This window comes from Panthera pardus, unplaced genomic scaffold (genome assembly GCF_024362965.1).
Source record: "Panthera pardus isolate Hobbes unplaced genomic scaffold, ASM2436296v1 HiC_scaffold_24, whole genome shotgun sequence".
Classification (NCBI taxonomy): Eukaryota; Metazoa; Chordata; class Mammalia; order Carnivora; family Felidae; genus Panthera; species Panthera pardus.
In genome coordinates, this window is record NW_026526810.1 from 123,819,451 (window position 1) to 123,847,037 (window position 27,587).

The 27,587-nt window shown below is 40.8% G+C and overlaps 1 protein-coding gene, 2 long non-coding RNA genes and 1 pseudogene across 5 annotated transcripts in view; 2 read left to right on the top strand and 2 right to left on the bottom strand.

Annotated features, from left to right (window-relative positions):
• Nucleotides 1-233: 233 nt before the first annotated feature.
• Nucleotides 234-2,747, bottom strand: LOC109274429 (uncharacterized). The gene is made up of 2 exons (XR_002083610.2): nucleotides 915-2,747; nucleotides 234-706 (listed from the first exon to the last, which is right to left on the bottom strand). It is a non-coding gene; the product is annotated as an uncharacterized LOC109274429 (long non-coding RNA).
• A 237-nt stretch (nucleotides 2,748-2,984) lies between these two features.
• Nucleotides 2,985-26,919, bottom strand: LOC109274428 (uncharacterized). The gene is made up of 3 exons (XR_002083609.2): nucleotides 26,810-26,919; nucleotides 23,368-23,521; nucleotides 2,985-3,071 (listed from the first exon to the last, which is right to left on the bottom strand). It is a non-coding gene; the product is annotated as an uncharacterized LOC109274428 (long non-coding RNA).
• On the top strand, nucleotides 21,545-22,425 carry LOC128773045 (60S ribosomal protein L32-like; annotated as a pseudogene).
• A 94-nt stretch (nucleotides 26,920-27,013) lies between the features above and the next one.
• Nucleotides 27,014-27,587, top strand: part of SPATA7 (spermatogenesis associated 7) — a 39,558-nt gene continuing 38,984 nt past the window's right edge. For 2 of the 3 annotated variants that reach the window (XM_019461960.2, XM_019461961.2), the window contains exon 1: nucleotides 27,015-27,199. In XM_019461960.2, the coding sequence (XP_019317505.2) occupies nucleotides 27,181-27,199 (19 nt within the window). In that variant the 5' untranslated portion in view covers nucleotides 27,015-27,180. Of the gene's footprint in view, nucleotides 27,200-27,587 lie in introns of all 3 variants that reach the window. The other variant, XM_019461959.2, reaches the window with a different exon arrangement.

A 27,587-nucleotide genomic window follows, 5' to 3' on the forward strand; every position in this document is an offset into this window, starting at 1 on the left:
GTCTCTCTCTCTCTCTCTCTCTCTGTCTCTCCAAAATAAATAAACATTAAAAAAATTTTTTTAAAAGAAAGAAACAGTACTTTCCTTTCAGAGAAGAGGCTTTGCTTAAAACCCTATACTTACCTTACTTTTCTATAGTTCATGTAAGGTTGGAAACCCCATCTAGGCCAGATATTTGCACTAGTGAAGGCTCTATGGGTCTCAAGCATCAGAAAAAAATAATCCAACCCATCTTAAGCAGACAAGGAATTTACTGGCTCATGTTACTGAAAAGTCCAGATACTACTAGCTTCAGTCATGGCTTGATCCAGGAGCTCAAAATGTTATTTCAATTCCATTTCTCTCTATCTCTTAACTTTGCTTCTTCTGGTCTGGCTCTGTTTTCAACAGAGTGTCTTCTCAAGGTTGTAAGAAGGTCACAGCAGCTCTACTTCACATCCTCCTGAAGTCAAGTCCAGCATGGAAGAGGCTTCCTTTCCCTGTGTAGTCTCAGAACTGATCTCATTATATGTCATTGATACGGATGGATCACACAGTCATTCTTGAACCAATGGCTATGCCCTGAGGAATGTGGTGCTCATCTGATCAGGTCTGAGTCAGTGGTACCTGCCCTCTGCTGAAGCTGGTAGTGGGTTCAACACATGCAGACCAACTGTGATCAAGGCGGCTCTCCAAAAAGATACTGGGCACTGTCGCCAAAAGGATCCTGGACAGACAAAAATGGCAAACGTCCTTCCAAATAAATGATGATTTCAAGGTTATTTTGACTCATGTAAGAAACACTAGTAGGTTGCAAAACTGAAACCCAGACCAGAATTTTTAATATTTTTATGAACTTCACCATAGATAACTTCCCCAAATAAGATATCATGGTCTGTTTTAACAAATTCAAAGCAAGATCATTATCCCCTCACATTTGAGGAGGGAGGGTTGTCTTTCTTATCTTCATATTCATTTTAAGCAACGAATCAAGCAATATGAAAAAGCTAAAAATAAAAAAATTGATCATGAATGTAAAATGTCATTAAATAATAATGATGCATTTTATGGTAGCTGACTGCATGCAATACTTTCAACTTTGGAATAAGGTTACTTTTTTCACCTAAGTGCTGTTAGAAGTTTTTCAGGCCTGAATATACAGGGATCTAAGATGCATATTGATGCATATTCTGCATAAACAGAGTAGTGAAAACATGAAGAACATACCTACCATAAACCTAAACACTTAAAAATCACATTGTACATAAGAAAATGAAGACATTATCCAGTATATATATAGAACATCTAGAAAAAGATAAACAACCAACAGAAAATTGGGCAAAAACCCTGAATAGGCACATTTCACAAAAGAAGCTCTCTAAATAACCAATACACATATGGGGCGCCTGGCTGACTCAGTTGGTGGAGCATGTGACCCTTGGTCTTGGGGTTGTGGGTTCAAGCCCCGTGATGGGAGTAGAGATCACTTTCAAAAAGAAATAACCGACACACATATAAAAAGGTGCTCAACTTTGTCATCAAGGAAAAGCAAATTGAAAGCATAAAGTGATAGCATTACTCACCCACTAGAAAATAACAAATGTTGGAAAGTATATACAGCAACCAGGATTCTCCTCCACTACTGTTGAGAGTGTAAATTAGCACAACCATTTGGAAAACTATCTGGCAGAACCTATTAACATGGAAATGTGCTTATTCTATGACAGCAATTTCACTCCTAAACATATGCCCAAAAGATATGATCAAGGATGTTCATGAGAAGCACAATTTGTAGTGGTCAAAAAGCAAAGACTACCAAAAGGCCCATCAACACTGGAATGGATCAATAAATTGTGTTATGGTTGCACATCTTGACACTGTGTAGCAGAATGAACAAACAGCATGGATGAGTCTCACAAACATAAAATTAAATCTAAGAAACCAGCCACAAAAAACATGCAGTAGCATTCGATTTCTATAAAAGCTAAGAACAAACTAAACTAATCTGTGCAGTTAGCAGACAAGACGCCAGGTAACCTTGGAAGGACAGTGACCTGAAGACTCGGGGGGTTTGTAATACTCCACTTCCTGATCTGCTGCCAGCTACGCAAGTATGTTAAGTTAGTGAAACCTCAGCTGGCTGACACTTATGTGCATTTCTCTGAATATATATTACACATTAAAGGTTAAAAATAGAAAAGGAAGAAATCAGTTAAGTCTCCCGCCTGTCATTTCCAGCCTATCTGTTCCTTCCATTACCAATTCCCCTGCTGTTTTGTAAAGTTGCCTTTGTGTGAAAATACTTGCTCCATTTTAACAAGTGGTGGGTGGTTGATGTGATTTCTCTATAAATAGTTTGTAGAGAAACTATTTATAACCACTGTAGTGGCTTGGAAAGCACAGTATAAATGTTAGTTTTAATCATCTGGGGATGTACACAATATTTTGTTCCATAAGGATCATAGTATTAAGTCATAGTATTTTTGCTCAGCTTTAGTTTATCTCTGGAACACAGCACCCAGAAGCGCTCACGATTCCAGCTGCAGATGACAACCACACTTCATTCCTACGCAGATCACAGCTCTCAGAGACATGAAATTGAGGCAAGAATCAGAGAGAGCCTTCGTTGTTGATCCTGTTGAGTCTTGTTGGAAATAATGAAGAAAATCTGAGAAGATGTGCTTTCTTCTTCGTTCTATTGCTACTTCCCGTCAGTAGCCCCGTGCCCAAAACACACAGAATAATGAATGGTCGGGTTTTAAACAGAATCTGTTGGGGCGCCTGGGTGGCTCAGTCGGTTGGGCGTCCGACTTCGGCTCAGGTCATGATCTCACGGTTTGTGAGTTCGAGCCCCGCGTCAGGCTCTGTGCTGACAGCTCAGAGCCTGGAGCCTGTTTCGGATTCTGTCTCCCCCTCTCTGTGCCCCTCCCCTGCTCCTGCTCTGTCTCTGTCTCTCTCAAAAAATAAATAAACATTAAAAATTTTTAAAAAAAATTAAAAAAAAATAAACAGAATCTGTTTCTCCAGCTTTCTCCCTGTGAGCCCACAAGTCATTGATCCAACCAGAGCTCTTCTCCCTGTTGCAACTTCCTCTGTAAATAAAAGCAGAACAGTTCTGTGTAAATACAGGGGGAGGCTGGATTATTAACACTCACAATAAACAAGAGATCCTTATAAGCAGCATTCTGTTATTCAGAATAATGGAGCTCGTGGCCTATCTCACGCCATAAGAAAATCCAAAAAGAATACCAAAAAAAAAAAAAAAATGTTCATCACAAAATAACGAGTTAATGGGGAGACATTTGTAAACAGACAAAATAGCAAAGGGGATGCATCAAGAAGTAAATCATTTTATTGTGAGGTCTCATAACAAATAGGCAGTGAAGAAGACTCACATCAGTATCCCTTGATGTCATGTGTTAGGAAAATCAAGAAAACAGGTTTTGTTTCTTTTTTCCTTAAGCTCCATGCCCAAGGTGGGGCTTCAGCTTATGACCCTGAGATCAAGAGTCACATGTTCTACCCGCTAGGCCAGCCAGGCACCCCCAAGACAACAGTTTTTCTAACCCATAATGTTGAAAATACTAATTACTATCTTTTGGAAGTTGCTATCCTTTATTTTTGTTGGTATAATATGGGGACTCCAACCTTCTAAAAAATTATTAGGGCATTATTTTTTTGAGATTTCTCAGCACTACAGACTAACTTCTAAAGCTGAATGAAACATGAAATTTTACCTAACCCGATGGTCCTCAAGTCGTGCCATTGAGGAGCCCTGGGGCATCCTACTCAATATGTCAAAGGTGCCCAGGAATTGGTTGGATAAAGACCCAGAGAGAAATACTCAGGACTCTCCCCAAACCTGGGCCAACCTTATTTATTTATTTTTTATTGTTTATTTATTTTTGAGACCGAGAGACACAGCGTAAACAGGGGAGGGGCAGAGAGAGAGAGAGAGGGAGACAGAGAATCCCAAGCAGACTCTGAGCTGTCAGCACAGAGCCTGATGTGGGGCTCAAACTCACAAACCATGAGATCGTGACCTGAGCTGAAGTCAGATGCTTAACCGACTGAGCCACCCAGATGTCCCTGGGCCAACTTTAGCAAGCAGACCAGCTCACTTTCTGTTTCCATAATGGGCTTCCACATGAGTTTTATGTGAAGAAATCATTCAACTATTTAAAAACAAGAAATAATAAAAATTTTTTCAAAAATTTTGTTTATTTACCTATTTTGAGAGAGAGAGAGCATGAGCAGGGGAGGGGCAGAGAGAGAGAGGAAGAGACAGACAGAATCCCAAGCAGACTTCTTGCTATCAGCATGGAGCCTGATGCGGGGCTTGAACCCACAAAACGCAAGATCACAACCTGAGCGGAAAAAGAAGAGTCGGCACTTAACCAGCTAAGCCACTCAGGCGCCCTAAGAAATAATAAAACATGTTGAAGTGGACAACTCATCTTCAAACTGAAGAGTTTATAAAAAGAAAAGTGAGAGGGCCACCTGGGTGGCTCAGTTGGTTAAGCGTCCCACTTCGGCTCAGGTCATGATCTTGCAGTTCTGAGTTCAAGCCCTGCGTCGGGCTCTGTACTGACAGCTTGGAGCCTGGAGCCTGCTTCAGATTCTGTGTCTCCCTTTCTCTGTGCCCCTCCCCCACTCATTCCCTCTCTCTCCCTCTCTTTTTCTCTCCCTCTCTTAAAAATAAATAAACATTAAGAAAAAGAAAAGAAAAGTGAGACCCAAGCAGATTAAATGACTTGCCCAAGATCTCAGATGCAATCAGGGGCAGGACTAGACCTGGACTTTTTGTTTTCTGATTCCGGTTTGAATGGACTTTCCAAACCACGATGTGCCCAGCAAAGAGTTTCCACAGTTTCCAAAAAGAGGGGTTGGAAATCCCGAGTGGAAACTAGCATATGCTTATTTATCTAGCTTTTATAGATTCTTCTATTTTCAGTGTCAAAGTCCTTGATACAGAGGCCATCTGCATTTTTTAAATAATGCACAGCATGTCACACGAAATAATATGGGCAGCAGAACCAAGGCTAAAAGTCCACTGTCTGTTTACTCCCAAGTGCTATTTGCAAATGGAAGAAGAAATTAGCTGCTAAAAATGTTACATTGGTTATGATCTGGAATCCTTCGACAGAGTAAAGCTGCCATGGGAACTGACTAGCTGATTTTTAAAGCTTGAAACAGGCCTTTTTCATATACATATACATATACATATACATATACATATACATATACATATACATATTTATATACAGCAGAGTGTTTTTTCTTTAATGTCAGGATGTTTGTTCAAAAATGCTATATAATTAGATAACAGCTTTCTCTGTCATTCCAGCTGTATTTTCTAAAGAGAATATACTGCAATTTTTTTTTATCCAATTTGGTAGGTAAAGGGTTAATTAAAGAGAGGGCCTTCTATTTTTAGCTGTTACTATAGCCAAACTCTCATTCAGTCTAAAAACAGCCATGCCTTCTGCACCATTTTTAACCCTGCAAAGCTGAGACTCATGCCTATCCAAATTAAGGATAAGCTTAAATAGCCCATCCTCAGCCAAAACCATGGCAACCAGTACTCAGTACGCGTCCTACATCTTGCCCGGTAGTCCTTAACATTCTTTTATCACAAGACAGGAAATCTGTTTTGTTTGGTTGTCATTTAAGGACAGCTTTACACTATAGAATGGCTAACCATTTGCTTTTATTTAGGGAAGAAATGGTTTATGATGGTGTGAGCTTTACAATTAGCTAAAGACAGGAATAATCTTTATTATTTATTTACATATTTATATATTCACTGCCTCATTTCAAAAAGAGACCTGTAGTAACTCCCAAAACATCCAAAAGGGGATATGGAGAACATGAGAAAATAATGGGAGTATGGGCTTTCTATAGTTATGACCATGAACACAACTGGTTTGGCAGTCAGATTAAACGATAAAAAGAGGGGCACCTGGGTGGCTCAGTCGATTAAGTGTCCAACTCTTGATATCAGCTCAGGTTGTGATCTCACAGTTCATGAGGTCAAGCCCCACATCGGGCTCTGCACTGACAGCTCAGAGCCTGCTTGGGATTCCCTCTCTCCCCCTCTCTCTCTGCCCCTCCCCTGCTTGCTCTCTCTCTCTCTCCCTCTCAAAATAAATAAATAAACTTTAAAATAAACACACAAACAAATACAAAATAATAGATTCTGCACAGTGACACCACCCAAGTACCATTATCAAAATGGGAAATACAGGGGGCGCCTGGGAGTCTCAGTCAGTTAAGTGTCTAACTCTTGATTTCAGCTCAGGTCATGATCTCACCGTTCCTGTGTTCAAGCCCTGCATCAGGCTCTGCACTGACAGCGTGGATCCTCCTTGGGATTCTCTCTCTCTCCCTCTCTTTGTCCCTCCCCCACTTGTGCACTCACTTGCTCTCTCAAAAATAAATAAGTAAACATTTTTTTAAATGGGAAATATGGTCTTTATTTCCCTGAAAGACCTGAGAGGTCTTTATTTTTCTACCTTATTTCTAAATGAAAATAGCTTTGTGATTTTCTTCTGATAATAACATCAGTACATGCTCAGGTAGACAACCCATGCATTTTAGAACGCTATAAAGAAGAGAGTAAAAATTAGCCTAAATGATGCAGAAGCAACTGTCGTGACCATGGTGACCATCTTCCCATCTCTTTGTGCACTTTCATAAATGTACATAAAATGAAGTGCTACCCTGCATGATGCTCTGGGACCTGCTTTTCCTATTCACTTCGTTGCGAAAATCTTTCCATACAAATTAATATAGAATTGTGATACACTCTATCAAATAGGTGTATCATCATTTTTTTAACTAAGCCCCTATTTAGGAATATTAAGAGTGTTTCTAGCATCTCACTATTACGAACAACACTACAGTGAAGATTCTTTTACGAACATATCTTTGTTTAATTGGTCAATTACTTCCACAGGATAAATTCCTAGATGTGAGATTGCTACACCAAACAGCATATATATTTAAGTTTGTGGGTCCTATCATCCAGAAAAGTTGAGCACCCTGGAAAAGTTGAGCCAATCTATATACATGCTTGTTAAAGATGTGCATAAAGTTTCTCTACACCCTCACCAATATTTGGTATCTCGTTCTTTTTTATCTTTTTCTATCTAGTAGAAAAGATGTCATTATGTTTTGATGGGAGCAGCTCTTCTCCCATCAATTCATAAATCTAAGAAAAGGAGAATTATAATTAAATTGAATAAGATAGCTGAGCCACATGATTTTGAAAGGCTCTTCCAGTTTTAACATTCTATAATTCCAGTAGTGCAATTGCTAGATCGTAGAGCAGTTCTATTTTTAACTTTTTGGAAAACCTCCATACTGTTCCCCACAGTGGCGACACTAGTTTGCATTCTCACCAACAGTGCATGAGGGTTCCCCTTTCTCCACATCCTCACCAACACCTGATGTTTCCTGTGTTGTTAATTTTAGCCATTCTGACAAGTGTGAAGTGATGTCTCACTGTTGTTTTGACTTGTATTTCCCAGATGATGAGTGATGTTGAGCATCTTTTCATGTGTCTGTTGGCCATCTGGATGTCTTCTTTGGAATTCAAAGGGATACGTGCACCCTGATGTTTATAGCAGCATTATCAACAATAGCCAAATTATGGAAAGAGCCCAAATGTCCATCAACAAAAGAATGGATAAAGAAGACATGGTACATATCCACAATGGAATATTACTCAGCCATAAAAAAGAATGAGATATTGCCATTTGCAATGAAGTGGATAGAGCTAGAGAGTATTATGCTAAGTGAAACAAGTTCAGTCAGTGAAAGACAAATACTATATGATTTCACTCACATGCAGAATTGAAGAAACAAAACAAACAATCATGGGAAAAAAAGAGACAGAGAAATCAAGAAACAGACTCTTAACTATAAAGAACAAACTGATGGTTACCAGAGGGGAGGAGGGTGTGGGGATGGGTTAAATAGATGGTGGGGATTAAGGAGGACACTTGTCGTGATAAGCACTAGGTGTTATTTGGAAGTATTGAATCACTAAATTGTACACCTGAAATTAAGATTACACTGTATGTTAACTAACTGGAATTTAAATAAAAACTAAAAAAAAAAAAAACAAAAAACTCTATAATTCTACAAAATGTCCCTAATTAATTTCTCTACCAAGCATCTATTATAAGCAAGATCCAAAGGGAAGAGAGGTTAACTGGGAGTCTCTAATGTGCATGAAAACAACCCTTTTAGATCACTGTTTATACTCATTTTATTTTTCTAAATTTTTTTAATGTTTATTTATTTTTGAGAGACAGAAAGACAGTGCTAGCAGAGGAGAGGCAGAGAGGGAGGGAGACAGAGAATCTGAAGCAGGCTCCAGGCTCTGAACTGTCAGCACAGAGCCCGATGCAGGGCTCGAACCCACAAACCACGAGACCATGACCCGAGCCGAAGTCAGACACTTAACCGACTGAGCCACCCAGGCACTCGTGTTTATGCTCATTTTATACAGGAAAAATATGGGGCTCAGAAGGGGTTAAATAAGAGCAGAATCAGAGCAGGTCAAACTGACAAAGTTTTTTTTCCCCTATAGCATGCTGTCATTCAGCGGGATTCCTGTCCTTCAGGAACGTACAGTTACCCTAAGGCAGGGATGTGAGTTGCAGAGAGACCACACTCACATAAAAATCATTCAAGTCACATCTGATTTCTAAGGTCAGGCCCTTGTCTTCCTCCACCCACCCCTACCACCACAACTTTGTATCATTCCCTTGGCACTTAATATGGTATTTCCCGTAGAGTAAATGCTCAAAGAATACTGTCCATGCTCCTCCCTATCTGCCTGACTACTTGACTGGGAGGGGTAAAACCTTCTCATTGTGGACAAGATGGTCCTACTCCTTGTACCATTTTATAGTGGCCTGGAAGCTAGAAAGCAATTAGCCTCAGACTGGTCATACACCTACCTGGTAGGCCCTCCCTCTACCCAGCCTGACCAGGCTTGGAGCCAAGAGCCCAGAGAAACAGAGTGGGCTCCAGGGATAGAAAGACACTCAGTTCCAGGGCACAAGTGAGATGAATTGTTCCCTTTCATAGTTCTGCTTTTGAACCTTTCTATACAATCTTAAATATTATAGTATCTTACAGCTTCGACATTTCATCTCTAGCTATTTGACATTTTAGAGTGTCTTTACACTTCATCAAGATTGTTATCAGAAACAATCAACAAAACTAAAAGGCAACCTACTGAATCAGGGAAGATATTTGCAAATGACATATCTGATAAAGGGTTAGTGTCCAAAATAGATAAAGAACTTAGAAAATCCGACACCCCCCCAAAATCCCAAATAATCCAATTTAAAAATGGCAGAAGACATGAACAGACATTTCTCCAAAGAAGACATACAGATAGATAGCCAACAGACACACTAAAAGATGCTCAACATCGCTCATTATCAGGGAAATACAAATCAAAACTGCAATGAGATATCACCTCATACCTGTCAGAATAGCCAAAATCAAAGACACACGAAACAACAGGTGTTAGCAAGAGTGCGGAGAAAAAGGAACCCTCATGCACTGTTGGTGGGAATGCAAACTGGTGCAGTCACCGTGGAAAACTGTTTGGAAGTTCCTCAAAAAGTTAAAAATAGAACTACCTTATGATCCAGCAATCATATTACTGGATATTTACACAAAGAATACAAGAACACTAATTCGAAGGGATACATGTACCCCTGTTGCTTATAACAGCATTATTTACAACAGCCAAGATATGGAAGCAACCCAAGTGTCCATCGATCGGTGAATGGCTAAAGAAGATGTGGTGTATATATACAATGGAAAATTATGCAGGCATAAAAAAGAATGAAATCTTGCCATTTGCAATGACATGGGTGGAGCCAGAGAGTATAATGCTAAGCAAAAGAAGTCAGTCAGAGAAAGACAAATACCATATGCTTTCACTCATAAGGGAAATTTAAGAAACAAAACAAACGAGTGAAGGGGGGAAAAATAGGAGAGAGAGATTAGAAAGAGGGAGAGAGAAATACACTCACAAACCTAGAACCAGAATCTTAATTCTAGAGAACAAATTGATGGTGACCAGAGGGGAGGAGGATGAGAGGATGAATGAAAAAAGTGATAGGGGATCAAGGAGTTCATTTGTTATGATGAACACAGGGCGATATATGGAAGTGTTGAATCACTATATTTTATACCTGAAACTAATATTACACTGTATGTTAACTAACTGGAATTAAACTAAGAACTTAATACATACATACACAAATATTACAATTAAAAATATTTTAAAGAATATATCATCATTAGCATTATTGCTATCAATCACTAAACACGGATACTTCAAGTTTTTTATGGTTCAATGTTGTTGGGGTTTTTTTAATGTTTTTTTTATTTATTTTGAGAGACAGATAGAGAGGGAGAGAGCAGGGGAGGGGCAGAGAAAGAGGGGGAGAGAGAGAGAATCCCAAGCAGGCTCAACGCTGTCAGCACAGAGCCCATATTGGGCTCAATTCCATGAACATGAGATCATGATCTTAGCCGGAATCAGGAATCAGATGCTTAACCAACTGAGCCACCCAGGTGCCCCAGTTCAATGTTGGTTTAAAATGGTGCTTCTCAACTACTACTATTCTAGCTTAGTAGAACCCAATTAGTTATTGAGTTCTGAGAGCTAGCATATGGTGTGGGCAAAAGCTCAGGACTCAAAAGTCACTAAATTCTGATTGGTTGTGGTCAAAGGGCCAGCACTTGGGGTCGACAGGTACAAATGTTGGTGTTCATGTGCATTCACAATGGTCTAGGATCTAGACTCCATGTAACCACTCTTGCAAAGAAATCATATAATGTGCATTATATATTTCACATAGGTCTTCAATTTGCTTTGTGTCAATATATGACAAGCTGTAATTCAACAGTTTCTGTAGATGAAATATTCTCAAAAATAACAGCTGGAAAGATGTGTACATTTACATTGTAAAATTTATACAAACCTCATCTGATACATGAAGCTAGACTACATGCTCGTAATGACTAAGTATTTCAGGTGCTTTGGGCAAGTTAAGAAAATATTTTTTTTTATATTCAAACAATACATCTTTACTATCTTATGTCACCACTGAAACTTTACATCTAATTTTATTACTTCATTATTAGATTACTAAAGTAGTGTTCTAATTACCCTTCTTGCCTCTGTATTTTTAAAATATCTCCAATGCCACTACTAACAAAACAACAGCAGTAATAATAAAAACTGTTCATAATTACTGAGTGTTCATAAAGTGCCAGACACTTTTGTAAGTGTTTTATAAAGATCATCTAAGTTGTTCTGTACAATGGCCTTATATGGTAATATTCATATATCACTTTATAGGTGAAGGGATTGAGAAAGAGAGATAAAGTAAGTTATCCAAATCATCTACTTAATGGGTGGATAAAGATCCAGTTCCCTGAAAAAGGAATTGTCTCCCTCAGATACAGCAAGAAAATGTTTATTTTGATCAATGCCTATAATTTTTCCAGGCTCTTAGATATGACAAGCCCTCCATTGGGGCCTAGCTCACTGTAAGACTAGCCTCTCTGTAGGAGAGACAATGGCCATGGGCGAGAACACTTGGGCCTACAATGGCAGCCCATTCTCAGGAAGAAGAGTGGGCCTATTGTATTTGCTGCAGTAGAATCAGGCTCTTCTTTCTGATGTGCCATCTTTTTTTTTGTTTTCAAACAAATGTGTTCTTGCTCAACAACAAAGGGCCTGACAAGATGCCACAGACCTCACACTATCGAGCTACATAAAAGCAGGAGATGATGAATGTTAAGTGCATTCTGGCTTGGTTTGATTTAAAGAGATCACTTCCAAGAAACACTTGGAATCAGTACTTGAAGTATTAGAGATGTGCCCTGACAGCTGGGGTTTAGAGGAACAAGGGCAGCTTTGTTCTCTTTTATGTCCACTTGTTCCCGTGCATTTGTTGTCAGGAACTGCTCGTGCACAAGGCACAGGAGAAGAGGACACAACAGAGAACAAAGAAGTGGGAGATTTTCTCCAACCAATGCTGAGGTGGAGGGATTGGTTGGAGTCTGCTTTTAGTAGTTGCTGCTGGGATTCTGAGTGCTGAGTCCAGCCCGTCCATACAAATGACTTCATGTTCGGGCATTGACAGGCATGTGTACAACCAAACCCATAGCCTCTTCTTCTCATGCACAAGGCTAGACTCTACTTCTCAGCCTCCCTTGAGAGTAGAGCTAGTGGAATGTAAGCAGAGGTGATGTGGGCCACCTCTGCACCTGGTGCATTAAAATTTCCATGGTAATTCTCCTCTTTCTTCCCTCATCTGCCAGCTGGATATCCATGCCCAAGTACCCATGCAGCCATGTTTAAAGAATGATGGAGCCTCCATAGCCAGATCCTTGAATGATTATGTGAAGCTAAGCTTAGCAATACCAATACTCTCATGGACTGGAATTTATGAAAAGAAAATATAAACATCTATAGTATCAGGCTGCTGAAATGTGGGCAGGAGGTGGGGGAGGTTTGTTATAGCAATTAGCATACTGTGACTTATATAGAGTATGCAAGAGCCCAGGGAAAGAATGGATGAGGCTCACTCTGAATGTGTTAGCTCTGACTGCCTTTCTGATCACCTTTCCTTTAGCCTCCCCACCTGCTTGCTGGGAAAAGATGAAGGAAAACACATTGGGTCATTACACACAAGCATGTTGATGTGACTTTGGAAAAGTCTCTATGAAGATAGTGAAGAACTTACATTCTTTTTTTTTTTTTGGAGAGAGCAAAAGTATGTGCCACGGTGGGGAAGGGGCAGAGGGAGAAGGATAGAGAGAATCTTAAGCAGGCCCTATGCCCAGCACAGAGCCTGACACGGGGCTTGTTCTCTCAACCCTGAGATCATAACCTGAGCTGAAATCAAGAGCTGGATGCTTCACCAATTAAGCCACCCAGGTGCCCTGATAACTCACACTTTTGAGAAGAGAAATGCTATCCCAACCAACAAATGTTTATTGGACACATTCCCTAAAGAAATCATCTTGTTAGGTGCTGGGAATACAAAGATTCACCTCTACTTTGGAATTAAAAGCAAAAAAGATAGTCCTATAAGCTTGAAAATTGGGGAAACATGATTTAAAAGATAGTTGGGTAATGAAAAAAGACATGCTTTACAGTTAGACAGACCAGAGTTGAAACACTAGATATGACACTCATTAAAATTATGGAAAGTCACTTAATCACTTTGTGCCTCAGTATTTTCATCTTTGAACTGGGATAAAACCTACTAACCTGAGTAAAGTGTTTTTTTTTTTTCATTTTTTATTTGGAAATAATCTTCAACTTAGAGAAGAGTTGCAAGAATTCCCATCTACCCTTTCCCCAACTTCCCCTCAACGTCAACGATTTGCATGGCTATCATTTAATTATCAAAACTAAGAAATTAACATCGGTACAGAATAGCTAAATGGCAGACTGTATTAGAATTTCTCTGTTTTTTTTCACTAATGTCCTTTCTCTGTTCCAGGATCCAATCCCAGGAGCCACATGTAGATCCTTCCATTTAGTTATCATGTCTCCTTAGTTACCTTGAGTCCAACACATTTACCTTGTTTTCCTTGCAGTTTATGACCTCACCACTTTGGAAGAGTAGTTGTAATATATCTTTCTAGAATGTCTCTCTCAATTTTAGTTTGTCTATGTTTTCTCCTGATTGGACCAAAGTTATAGATTCAAGGAAAAATATAGCATGAATTGCATTATTTCAGGAGGTACATGGTATTAACATGACTTACTACTGGTGATCACTTGGTGAAGGGGTATCCAAAAGATTTCCTCAGAGTAAAATTACTATTTTCCCCATTCAAATAGAAGTGAGTCATCCTTACGTATTCTTTGGTAAGGTGTATAGTCAGAACTTTTGCCCATCTAGAAAAATCAGGTTGTTTGTTTTCTTATTACTTAGTTTTAGGAGTTCTTTATATATTCCATAGCTAAGAACATTATCAGATATGTGATTTGAAAATATTTTTTCCAAGTCTATGGCTTATCTTTTCATTGTCCTAAAAGTGTCTTTTACAGACCAAGTATTTTTAATTTTAACAAATTGGAATTCATCAAAATTTTTTCTTTTATGGGCCAGGCTCTTGGTGTCATGCTTTGTCAAATCAGGCAAGTTTTCTCCTAGAAGTTTTCTAGCTTTGAGTTTTACACTTAAGTCTAGAATTCATTTTGAATTAATTTTTGTAAAAGGTATGAGATAAATGTCTAGTTCAGTTTTTTTTACAGATGGACATTCAGTTGTTCCAGCACCATTTGTTGAAGGGGCAATTCTTTCTACATTGAATTGCCTTTGCAACTTTACAAAAAAAGGCAGTGATTGTGTTTGGATGAGTCTATTTCTGGACTCTCTCCTGTTGCATTTATCTGTGTTCTAAACTTTCACCAACACCATTTTGTCTTGACTACTGTGGCCTTATAGTAAGTCATGAAATAAGGTAACATGAGACCTCCCAACTTTGTTTTCATTTTACAAAACCGTTTTAACTATTCCAGCTCATTCCCTTCCCCGTATAAATTTCAGGATCAGCTTGTTGAGATCAGAAAAGAAGCATAGGAGTGCCTGGGTAGCTCACTTGGTTAGGCATCCAACTCTTGATTTTGGCTTGGGTCATGGAGATCGAGCCCCGAGTGGGGCTCTGTACTGACAGCACAGAGCCTGCTTGGGATTCTCTCTCTCTCCCTCTCTCTCTGCCCCTCTCCTGGGCTCTCTCTCTCTCCCTCTTTTTCTCTGTCTCTCAAAATAAATAAACAGAAAGAAAGAAAGAAAGAAAGAAAGAAAGAAAGAAAGAAAGCAAAAAATTGGGTCTTTTAAATATTTTTAGTGTTTATTTATTTGAGAGAGAGAGAGAGAGAGCAAGTGGCAGAGTGGCAGAGAGAGAGAAGGAGACACAGAATCCGAAGCAGGCTCCAGGCTCTGAGCTGTCAGCACAGAGCCTGATGCGGGGCTCGAACCCACGAGCAGCAAGATGGTGACCTGAGCCGAAATTGGATGCTTAACCATCTGAGCCACCCAGGTACCCCTGGATGCATCTCTTTTTAATGAGAGTCTACCTGCAAATGTATTATCCCACTTTACTTGTAGTATAAGCTTCTAACAGTATATCGCCAGTGCTTTTCAACCCTGCTGCACCTGAGAAGCACCAGAGGCGATGTGGAAAACAATACCAATGCCCAAGTTTAACCGAAAATAAATTTCATCAGAATCTGGGGTGAGGTTGGAGGTTGGGGGAGTGCAAAGAATATTTTTCAAAGCTTCCTAGGAGATTCTTAATAAGCCACCAGATTGGGTCACTAATCCCTAAAGATCATGGGTTATCACTTAGTGCTTACATGTGATGTACAGCCTGGGAATGAAAAGGCTTATGTCTGTCATTGAAAAGGCAAAGTACCTGAGCAGTGGTTATATCTGGTAGCAGTACCAGTGACTAAGCACCTATTGTCCTCATACATCTATGTCACCTGCCCACCCCCTGAAGGCTTTTGTGATTTCTAGTTTAGACTGTAACCATTGGAAGACATTGAACTATGGGATACGGAATGTGTAAAAACATGTTTAATGGAAATGGGTAAAAGAAATCAATTTCTTATAGGTTTGATATAACATGTCTCAGTCCAATCCATCAGGGAAGCACCAAGCAGAGTAATTTACTTCCTCACCCTGAAACTCTTCAATTTTTATAGATGGTAATGTCAACAATCCGAGAGTCTGAATGTGATTTAAGACCATGAATAATTTTCTAAGAACAAAATATCGGTGAAATCACTGACACTAGATCTGCCATTTCCATAAGCAGCTTCATAGCAGAAGTCCTACAATAATCCCAAAGTTTAGAGGTTTAGCCTTTGTTAGAACACTAGGAAAAGCCTATCTTTAAAATACCCAGTTTTTCATAGAAAAAGTACTAGAAACAACATTTATTGCATTTTGGCTCTCTTATTTTAAATGTTAGGAAGCTGAGGGCTGCCTGGGTGGCTCAGTCAGTTAAGCATTCAACTTCGACTCAGGTCATGATCTCATAGTCCATGAGTTCAGCCCCACGTGGGCTCTGGGCTGACAGCTCTGAGCCTGGAGCCTGGCTTCGGATTCTGCGTCTCCCTCTCTCTCTCTGCCTCTCCCCCTCTCGTGCTCTGTCTCTCTTTCTCAAAAATAAACATACATACATACATACATACATACATAAAATATTAGGAAATCTAGGCTCAGAGATGTGCTTTGTTCAAGGCCACACAACTAGCCAAGACCACACAGCCCAAAGGTTCTGATCTCATAAAGTCTTCATTCTACAATGCTTCCATGCTCTTGTAAAATGTATGCAACATTAGGGATGTGCCCATAAAGGAGGGAGCGTGCCCTTCTTTTTCCCTTTCCTCCTTTCATCACTAGAATGTAAATGTAATGGCAGGACCTGGAACAGCCATCTCAGACTATGACGTGGTCCTGGGAATGAGGCAATGCTCAGTATGGTGACAGGCGAGATGGAGCACGAGTGTCTGACACTGTGGGGATTCGTACCAATCCTGGAATAGACCCCGTAGACACTAATCCTGGAGTCAGATATTCACAAAAGAGAATACTAAACTTTTGTGTTTTCTATTATTCACTGTTATACATAATCCTAACCAATCATAGTTAGGATTTTTATAGTCTCCAAACTAAGCTATGTAAATGGATCCTCCTAAAAGTAACTTTACTGCCACTTGGAAAAGTCAATGGAGCATAGCATTCTATTTGTACACATTAACAAGAATTTTGTTACACGGAAATCCTTCTTGCGAGGGAAGATGAGAAACGTTTTGATTCCATATGGCCCAACCAAAACCTGGGAGTGCAATTATTATTTAAGGGAAAATAGATATTGGGACCAAGTAGTAGCCTTCAGTATAACTTGTGAGAGAATCTTTTGTTTGTTATATATAAATGAAAAACAACATTCTCAATTGTCTGGAAAGCAAGATTTTTTTTTTTTTATGACCATGCTAGGAGTTAATGGTGATGTTCCTTATTTATTTTTATTTATTTGCTTTTTTAGAGAGAGAGAGCACATGCACACGCTTGTGAACTGGGGAGGAGCAGGGGAGAGAAAGAGAGAATATGAATCAGGCTCCATGCCCAGCACAGACAGAGCCCAATGCAGGGCTCAATCTCACAAATGAGAGATTGTCAACTAAGCCTAAATCGAGAGGCAGACACTTAACCAACTGAGCCACCCAGATGTCCTGGTGATGTTCCTTTTTGGAACAGGATGGTATTAAGTGTTCAGTGGGATGGATTTTTTCCCCTGGGCTCCCTGAATTGTAATCAAGATAAAAAATCAGAACAAAAAGAGATGGGTACTTGCATTGTTATTTCTGAGAAATGCTTGTCTTGGAGACAGTCATTGAGAGACAACATTTCATTCCGCTGTATTAGTTTCCCAGGTCTGCTGTAACAAATTCTGGGTAGTCTAAAACAATGAAAGTTTATTCTCTGACAGCTCTGGAGGCCGGAGTCTGAAATCAGTATCACTGGGCCAAAATCAAGATGGCAGCAGGGTCTCACTCCCTCTGGAGGTTCTAGGGGACAATCCATTCCTTGCTTCTTCTGGCTTCTGGTGGTGCTGACGATCTCTTGCCTTGTGGACCACATGCTCCGATCTCTGCCTCTATCTTCACATTGTCTTCTCTTCCATCTGTGGGATCTTCCTCCACTTCCCTCTTACAAGGACACTTGTGATTGTATTTAGGACCCACTTACATCATCCACGATCACCATCTCATCTCAAGATCCTTCATTTAGCCACCTCTGCAGATACCCCTTTTCCTTATAAAATAACATTTATAGAATCCAGGGATTAGGACCTGATCTCTTTGGATGGCCATTATTCAGTGAACTACATCCACCCAAAAGAAAATGTGATGATGATTGGAAAAAAAAAAAAGAAAGAAGTCATCACCATTTGGTGGAATCATCACCGCTTCTTATAAGAAGCCATTTCCTGCCTCTCTTCTCTGTCATCAGGAAGAATGTTGCATCCTTTCTTGGAAACCAAGGGAGGAAGATGCCAAGAGGATCATTCATTGGTGGATTCACAGGTGCCTACAGAAAGGGGAATTCTGATTCCACTCCCTGTTATATACATGTCTATGTTAGCCTGTACATCTGCTCACTTGCCCCTGTGATCCAGGCAGAAGGGAATGAATTAAGGAGACAGCGCAGGGTGGAAAATGTGAAATGTGAGTGGCACCTTGTCTACCTATCTCTTTTTTTTTTTTTTACTCTGAGGAAGCACGGATACCATTATACTAAGCAGGTGATTTCCAAATTCCAGTCTTTTACATGTCACCTACGTGTCTTTTGCCACATTGTTACACCAGTAAACACTATTGTTTCCTTTGTAGTTTTCCTTTGAGTTTACTCACTTTTTACATTAAACATTTTTAAAAGAAAAACTATACCTCAGTTATAATTGGAAGAATAGTAGTAAATGCCATAAGGAAGTACCACAAAGACAAAGAAGGATGCCTCAAATACTATGGCCTGAAACTGAACTTCAGCCTTTGTTAAAAATGGAAGATTAGCTAAGATGACAGGTGTTAAAGCCATAGTAGGATCACACTGAGACTTTCTCCTTGATGTAATTAGGAGTGAAAGAATGGCAAAGGGGATAACTTTCTCATGGGGTAATCCAAAGTTATTCAATGCTGTGACTGAGAAATAAAGTATGAAGCGCCAGAACCTCAAAGGAGAGGAAGGCTATTCCAGAATATAAAGATACCGCCAGTTCATACCTGCCTCCACCATCTTGCTAGCAGCTTTTATAACTACTTAGGAATTTACATTGGAAGAGGAGGTGTTAAAAGATGTCCTAGAATTGTAGAGCATGAAATGCTATAAATGTGTCCATTAGGATTCTTCCCTTGCATGTGAGAGTGAAGAATTTATTGGCTCCTAGAACTGGGAGGTCAGGTTCAAATGCTTCCACCAGAGCTGTATTGGGGGAGCTCAAATAATGTCTTCAGGATGTTTCCTTCTGTCCTCCTCCCTCTTCTCTCTCCCCCCCCCTCCTCCTCTCTCTCTGTTTCCCCTTATCTGTTGTACCTGTGCTTTCCACAGAGAGTAAGAGAGCGGTCAGCAGCATAGGCCTCTATCTCCCAGCTCAGCAAACCCAGCAGAAAGAGTCAGTGCTAATAGCTGTAGAAGCTAGGTCCCAGAGAGGATGCTGATAGGACCGGATGCTGACTAGGTTTCTGTGCCCATCTTTGAATCAATCCCCATAGCCAGCTGGCTGGACACATTCTGGCCAGGCCAGAGTCACACTCCCCTTTCCTGTGATAAAGGAGGGGCAGGAGAAGAGGGGACTGAGAAGGAGGAAAAATGGAGACTATCACCCAAAGGACAAGGGATGTATTTCCTGAAGGAAGAAAAGAGAAAGGATGCTGGGCAGACAAAAATAACAGGTGTTCACAACAAACGCCTTCTCTGTGCCAGTCGTATGCAATTTGAAAAGAACCCAAAAGCGTACTTAATGGTAATGATGTTTAAAAATACAAGGAGTAAATGTATGTTGAATGGCTAGTCACCAGGAAAGTGGACCCTGTCAATGCCACTTCCTTGCTCGCCAATCCCAACTGCAACAGTGAGTGCCTGCACCTTATTGCCTAGAGCTTTCTCTGAACACGGAAGCCCACTTTACCTGCCCTTCAGGAATTACCCCTCACCCCGCCTCCAGCAGCCCTTAAACATGGTCTGACAGCAGGGTGGTGGATAAACAGCCCAGCTCCCCACCCTTGGGTAGGATAACTCTGTGGTGTTCTGTTTCCCAGAGTTCTCTGGAGGGACTGAGCTCCAGTTATGCACTAGATAGAACCCTTTACAGCTTCCTTCCCTTCTCTGTCTCACTTATGTCCCCCTTATTGGTGTTTACTGGGATGACCTCCTAAATAAATGACTTGTACTTGAATCCTTGTTCCAGGGTCAGCTTCTGGGAAACCCAAACTATGGCAGCCAGGCAGGCACTTTGGTAAGCTATTTATTCATATTACCTCTGATCATACTCACAACAATCACATAAAGTAGACACTATTATTATGCTCTGCTAGCTTACACATGAAGAAATAGAGTCTTTGGTCAAGGTCACATAGCTAGGAAACAGCAAAGCCAGGATTCACAAGCAAGTGGATTCCAACACTTATTCTATGTTACCTGCCACTTTACAATATCTCTATAAATGCCCAGCTTCCAGGATCACTGTAAATGAACTAGAGAGAATATGGTTGTGTGTTGTAGAATCCGAAAGGAAAATGTGAGCTGAAGAGTCGTGGGTCTTGCGCATAGTAGGTGCTCATTAATGAGTTGGAATAACTCATTAATAAATTAAGGACTGAAATAACAGGTGACAGTTTTTAGTTTACAGGAAGTTATTAGTGTTGTTCTTTTCTTCACCCTTGAAAAAGAGAAGCTGCCCCTTCTCAGAAATAATTCTCTAATATAGTTTCCTGGGGCACCAGGGGGCTGAGCCAGTTAAGCATCCAACTCTTGATTTCAACTCGGGTCATGATCTCATGGTTTGCGAGATCGAGCCCCGTGTGGGACTCTGTGCTGACAGCACAGGAGCCTGCTTGGGATTCTCTCTCTCTGTCCCTCCCCTGCTTGCGTGCTCTCTCTCTCAAAATAAATAAATAAACATAAAATAAAATAAAATAAAATAAAATAAAATAAAATAAAATAAAATAAAGTAAAGTAAAATAAAATAAAACAAAACAAAAAATAAATAAAATGTTCCTAAACTCAATGTCAATGACAGTCTTTCTGGATTACGGCAAAGTAATCATCTTCGGGGTAGGAGAAAAACTGGGCTCAACTGAGCTCTATTTCATTTTGGAAGAATAATATATGTTAGCCTTTTAGAAAAAGATATGACTTTAAAATATACATACACTTATCTTAGACAGCTTAGATACAGGTCTGCCTAAGAGAAAGGACTGAAGCAAAGTCTCATTTACCCTTCCCATTTTATACATCCATGATTGCACATGAAAAAGATTTTTCCATTATTTTAGGTAACACGTGCATAGAAGTGCAAACAGGCATAATGAAATGCCACTGAAATAATTGTCTAGCTGCCTATTTCTTGATTTAGTGGAATGAGCATTAAATCAAGAGTCAGAAAGCTGAGTTGTATAGGCTAATTATTTATCTTCTCTGTGCTCCAGTAGTTTTTTCTACAAGATGGATATTTTGGTTTAGGAATCACTGGCATCCTTCTAGCCCCCAAATTTTCTGAGGTCCAAGAAGAAATATTTGTTCCCTGTGAGGCTCATTTAAAAAGGAAATTAAGAAGGCTCAGAGAATCACTCAGTCTCTTATTTGTCTGTTTATCATATATAAACATCCACTCCACATGTTATAAATGACACAGAGGAAGTTTTTCTGTGCCTGGAGCACAACCAAAATTTCTAGACTGTGTCCTCACTGTGGGAAACGACTCCTGAATGGCTGCCCTCAGACCTCTGATGACATCCAAGATCATTAAAAAGAGAACCAAGGGGCCCCTGGGTGGCTCTGTTGGTTAAGCGTCCAAATCTTGATCTTGGCTCAGGTCATGATCTCACAGTTTTGTAAGTTTGAGCCCCCGCATCAGGCTCCCCTCTGACAGTGCTGGCCTGTTTGGGATTCTCTCTCTCCCTCTCTCTCTGCCCCTCCCCCACTCACGCTGTCTCTGCCTCTCTCAAAATAAATAAATAACTTTAAAAAAGAGAGAGAGAGATGGAGAGAGGGAGAACCAAGAGGGGCACCTGGGTGGTTCAGTCAGTTAAGTGCCAGAGTTTGGCTCAGGTCATGATCTCGTGGTTCGTGGGTTCGAGCCCCACATTGGGCTCTGCACTGACAGTACGGAGCCTGCTTGGGATTCTCTCTCTCTCTCTCTCTCTCTCTGCCCTTTCTCCACTTGCATTCTCTCTTTCTCTCTTTCACTCTCTCTCCCTCTCTCAAAAAGAAAAAAAAAAAAAAAAGATGGCTGAGAAGTTCATCTGGCACCAGTCAAACCAGTATGTCAAAATTAAGCACAACTGGCAGAGACCCAGAGGCATTGACGATAGGGTGGGCAGAAGATTCAAGGGCCAGATCTCGATGCCCAACACCGGTTACAGGAGCAACAGGAAAACAAAGCACATGCTGCCCAGTGGCTTCCGGAAGTTCCTAGTCCACAAGGTCAAGGAGCTTGAAGTGCTGTGTGTGCAACAAATCTTACTGGGCAGAGATTGCTCCCAACGTCTCCTCCAAGAACCGCAAAGCCGCTGCGGAAAGAGCAGTGCCGCTGGCCGTCAGAGGCACCCATCCTGAAGCCAGGCTGTGCAGTGAAGAAAATGAATAGACAGTTCATGTGCATATCATATTTGTGTTAATAGAGCCATAAAACTAAAAAGAAAAGAAAGCATTGTCTGTATTTGACCACTTTTGATTTATAAAAGGGCAATTTTGGGTCATTCAGCCTAATAATTTAAAGTGTTTGGGGAGTATATTTCAGGCAGATACCCTAAAAGACAAAGTATGACAGGAGAGGAGGTTGAATCCCTAAGGAAAACTAGATAGGGCACAAATAAAGTATGGTTTTCATCGGTGGCTTAACAAAACCTAGTTGTTGTTTTAATTGATTCGTGTGTGGTAGTTTGTGAATCACAGACACACTTCTAAGAGCTTCACTGCAACTTTCCAAAATCCATTAATTGTTAAAACTCCGAACCCTACTTTTTAAGTGAAACAAATATGACCAGGATAGACTGACAACTTGGTTATGTCCTTTGCTTTGCTTTGTTTTTAACGGTGAAGCCACTTGTAAACAAGCCACTTGTAAACAGGGAATACATTAGGCGGAGATTATCATGCCTTTCGGCCAAGCATTGCCCCAATGTATTGTGGCAACTGATTGGCAGTGGAGAAGAGATAAAATGCTCTTCTTAAGCTATGGCAACAGGTTACCTAGTAACCACAGAATGATTAAATTCCATTCACAGAGACTTGTTCTCTTAATTGGAGGAAAAGATATAAAGAACACAGCTGGAGAGAAACGAGAGCAATGGAAGACTGTGACAGGTATTAAGGGGCCTAATATCTGCAATTCTAGCAGCCTTCACTTCAGAGCCACACTATATGATTGACTCTTTTGTTAGTAATAAGAAGCAGCTAAGCTGCCTGTAGAGCCATAATTTCGTGTTCTTCTCCACTATAGGAAAAATGAAGATAAAGTATACAATGGAGCACATTAAATGCAGCACAAACTCCAGAGGGTGCTATAGTTCTTAGAGTGACCACTTACCGGGTGCAAGATTACGCCTGTACTGAGATATCAAAGTTCAATTCCTTACTAGAACTCAGAATGGTCATTTGGGGTCAGTATATCCTACTATCACTCTCTTCTGTCTGTTGGGCACATATTGCTTTATAGAGAATTATGGTCATGCCATTCTCTCCTGCTTTTAACAATAAAATTAAGAAAACTCAAGCTCTAGATTGACAATGATGAGGATTTTTTTTAATCCATTAATTTTTTTCCTGTGCTCAAAAAAGAATTCACCATGTATGTCACTAGCTATAGTTGGAAAAGTTCTACCTAAGGGTCACTTTTAAAAATGTTTTTCAGTTACATCTTATACTCCTTGAGTAAGATTTGTAGGTTAATATTGCCTCAGTTTGGCTGCTCTGCTCACAGGTATGCAGCTTAAAACTTTTTGGGGGCACCTGGGTAGCTCAGTTGGTTAAGCATCCAAATCCTGATTTCAGCTCAGGTCATGATCTCATGGTTTGTGAGATCGAGCCCCATGTGGGGCTCTGTGCTGACAGCGTGGAGCCTGCTTGGGATTCTCTCTCTCTCTCTCTCTCTCTCTCTCTCTGCCCCCCACCCCACTCGTGTGTGCGCATGCACACTGTCTCTCTCTCTCTCTCAAATAAACATTAAAGAAAAAAAAAACTTTCTAAAAAAGAAAAACTTTCTTAAAGCCCCCTCTAGTGACAAACAACAAATTAATCCATTACTGTGTAACATGCTAACCCCTCCAAGGTCCAAGTTCTGTTTTCTCTTTCAGTATTAGATGAATCAGGAGCTGCAGTATTTTGATTGGAGAATGACTAAGAGCTAGTCAATGGCTCACATTCTTAAGTGCTCTTCAGTCACCAAAACCTAAGGGATTTTGTTTTGAAACTGGTCAACACAAAATGCACACACATCATGTAATTGTATTTCTTTCACTCCGCCCTGTTATATATTTCTTTAAAAAATTTTTCCTGTTTGTTTTGTCCTTCAGGGACTTTCAGGATTAAAATACGTTCATGACAACACAATGAATGGAAAAAAGATTATCTTGGCCTTTTACGTCTTGTTGCTTTTATTGGATAGTTTTCACCATGATGTTAAGCAGGTCCAAACAGACAAACATGAGTTCTAGGAATCCTCTGAATTATGAAACTAAGGGTTATCTATAAATATATAGACTGAATGTAGAAATGATTATTTTTAAAATATAAAATAAAATGCAGTAAATAAACTATTATATGTATTAGACTATATATTACGGTATGTGTGATACATAGTTTATTTTATTTATATCTCCAGTTCCAAAGGGCTTAGAGCTCCTCCAATAAAACAGAAGTTTAATTGAGTCATTAAAACAAGAGTGGAATAAAAAAGCCACCTGCCTAATAAAGGGAATTAGAGGTAAATAGAAAAATAGGCTATGAATAATTATTGCAACTGAGCATACATTTTATTTATGCTTTCTGTCAGCTAAGACAAAAAGGGAAACCCAACAGTAAAAGTAAGCATGCCAATTCATTAGGGCCAAAAAATATTTTCCTTCTAAAATGTAACATATAAATTTCTAGATATCAATAAAAAGTATACCATTGGAATAATTTCTTAATATGAAATTCATACTTAAATATTCAATAAAAGGTCTTTAGGAATGGCCCCTCTCCAAGTCCATTGCACCTGGTGGTGATTCTTCCCAGTGGAGGGGTATTTCTGGGAACTAACTCTACCATAAGCCCATACTAGCTGTATGCATCCTGCCTATGATCATGGATTGCCTCCTGGGAATAGCAACCAGAAAGGACCCTGTCTTTCTTGTTTATACACACAGAGTGAAAGCCAAGGACATATTAAATTGAACCTAGGATAACATGTTTGCTGCTAAAACTGGAGAGAGAAAGTAAATTTTTGAAAGAATTGGAACAAAATACTTAAATAATGAGGATGGCTTCAGTTGAAGTTGGGTACCAAGCAATGCTGTCTCTAGAACCCTCTCCTGATCTTGGAGATATTTAAAAGCAATATCCACTTTTCATATCCTAAAATGTACTTTCGTAAGAGGAGCTGGCATCACCTTCGTGTGAATCAAGTCACTGTGTTATCTTCCCAGGGGTGTTTGCCCTTTAAGCTTTAGCTCTAATTCAGTTTAACAAATGCTTACCAGAGACCTATTATATGCAAGGTATTTTCCAGATGCCAGTAGTGGAATAAAAGGCTTCATGTTCTTAGGGATTTCAAACATCAGTGAGTAGGTAGGCAAGAGAGTTTTTGTTCTCTGGGTAACACGTGACTCTCTACCCATGTATCCTTCTAAATGACCTTTGTTGTTGGGGCCACAGAGCCATCACACATCCTTCCACATTCCTCAGATTTTTAATCTAATGTTCTCCTTTCCCTAGTCTTAGCGAACCAGGAGTTCAGATGTTACTGTAAATGAATTTCTGGCTTATTCCCCTTTCCTTGTCATAGGGTTCCTGACTTACTCCCTTACATCTGAATTTTTCTGATACCCCAGCTTTTCTGAGATAGGGTCTTACAAAGAGAGAAAACTATTATTTGTTGAAAGCCTCGTTTTATTTTCCAGGCAGTGGACATATTAATCCTTGCAACTACAACATTAATAGCATCTTTTACATTTTAGAAAAGAAGGACCTGTGCCTCAGAGAGGTTTCCAAAGATCAAGTTGGCAAGTGGCAGAAAAGTTCCACGTATCTGCCTCCAAAGCCAGTACTTTTTCCATTACAGCAATGGTTCTCAAAGGGGTTGCAATTTTGCCACCTACCCCTGGGAAATTTGGCAATATCTGGAGACAGGCTTGTCACAGCCAGAGGTGGAGTGGGTGGGTTACTACTGTCATCTAGTGGGTAGAGACCATGGATGCTGTTAACACCCTACTAGGTACAGGGCACCTCCCACAACAAGGAATTATGCACCCAGCCCAAAACGTCAGTGGTGCCACTAAGGAGAAGCACCAGGTTACAGAATGTTCCCTGCCCTATGATGATTTTATTTGCAAGGATCCAAAGCTAGGTAACTGCTTCAACATTAAACAAATTGTAGAAAGCCACAGATCAATCAAGGCCTTGTTCATACTGCAACTCTCTTCCAGCCTAAAGAAAAACATATTGGAGCCTTAAGATGAAAAAGGCTGGGGGTGGGGAGGAAAGAGGGGTAGTGCTCAGTAAGCAGAAAGGAAATGCAAACTGATTCTTGTGGTTAAAAATCAAGAGGTAAATATATAGGTATCTTTCACCCCCAGGATTTTCACTAATCCCAATGTTCGCTCACTGCTCTGAAATGTAACTATTGGGAACTGGCTAAATGTTAACCTGACCTCAACCAACATTTGCTTTTGATTTTTTTCCGGGACCCAGGGGACGTGGATACCAGATGAGGCCACCTTGTCTCCCGCTCTTCCCGCAGGGACAAGACCTGCCAGGTGCTGGTGACTTACCTCCCGACAGGAGGCGGCTCTGTGGACGACTGGCAGGATCCCAGAGCCACAGACCGGTGTTTGGGACACTTTCCCCGCCCAGTAAAGGCCGCCTCCCCTCGTTCCCCACTCCACAATCCTCAACTGCTCTCCCCCTCCCTCCGCGTACCCCCGGGAGCTCGGCGGCGGGAGAGCACGTCCCTGCGCGGTGACGTCACAATCCCGGCGCCGCGGCCCCGGCCCTTAGCAACGGGCCTAGCGACGGTCTCCAGCGGCTGCCGCCCCGCGCGGGCTCCTGCGCGCCAATCCCCTGCTGCGGGGGCTGACCCTGCCCGGGGAAGGACCGAAGGGGGTCCGGCGTGTCCCCACGGCGGCTGCAAGAGGATCTAAGCATGAATGGCAGCCGGAGAGGTAAAGGGAACTCTCAAGGGCGACCGCCGCCTCGCGCCGCCGCGTAACCGGGCCTGGGGTCCGGGATCCGTGGCTCGGGGGCGCGGGTCGGGGCCGCGCTCTGGGGGCTCCAGGTCCCCTGTTGACTTGCCACTGTTGGCCCCAGTGTTAACCCGCGCACAGGAGGACGAGGTCCCGCCTGCTCAGAATTTGTGGCCCTGACTGCTGGAGGCCCGGTCTCTTGAACTCGGCGCATGCAGCCTTTCTTACCTCGGTGGCCCCGAGGCAGAGGAACTAAATTTAGGTCCCCCAGATCAAGCTCCCTTGCTCTTCGCAAGGACGACCCTCAATTTCCTCATCTCTCGAATGTGACAGTAAAATGTCCATGTCATAGAGTTCTTGAAGTTTA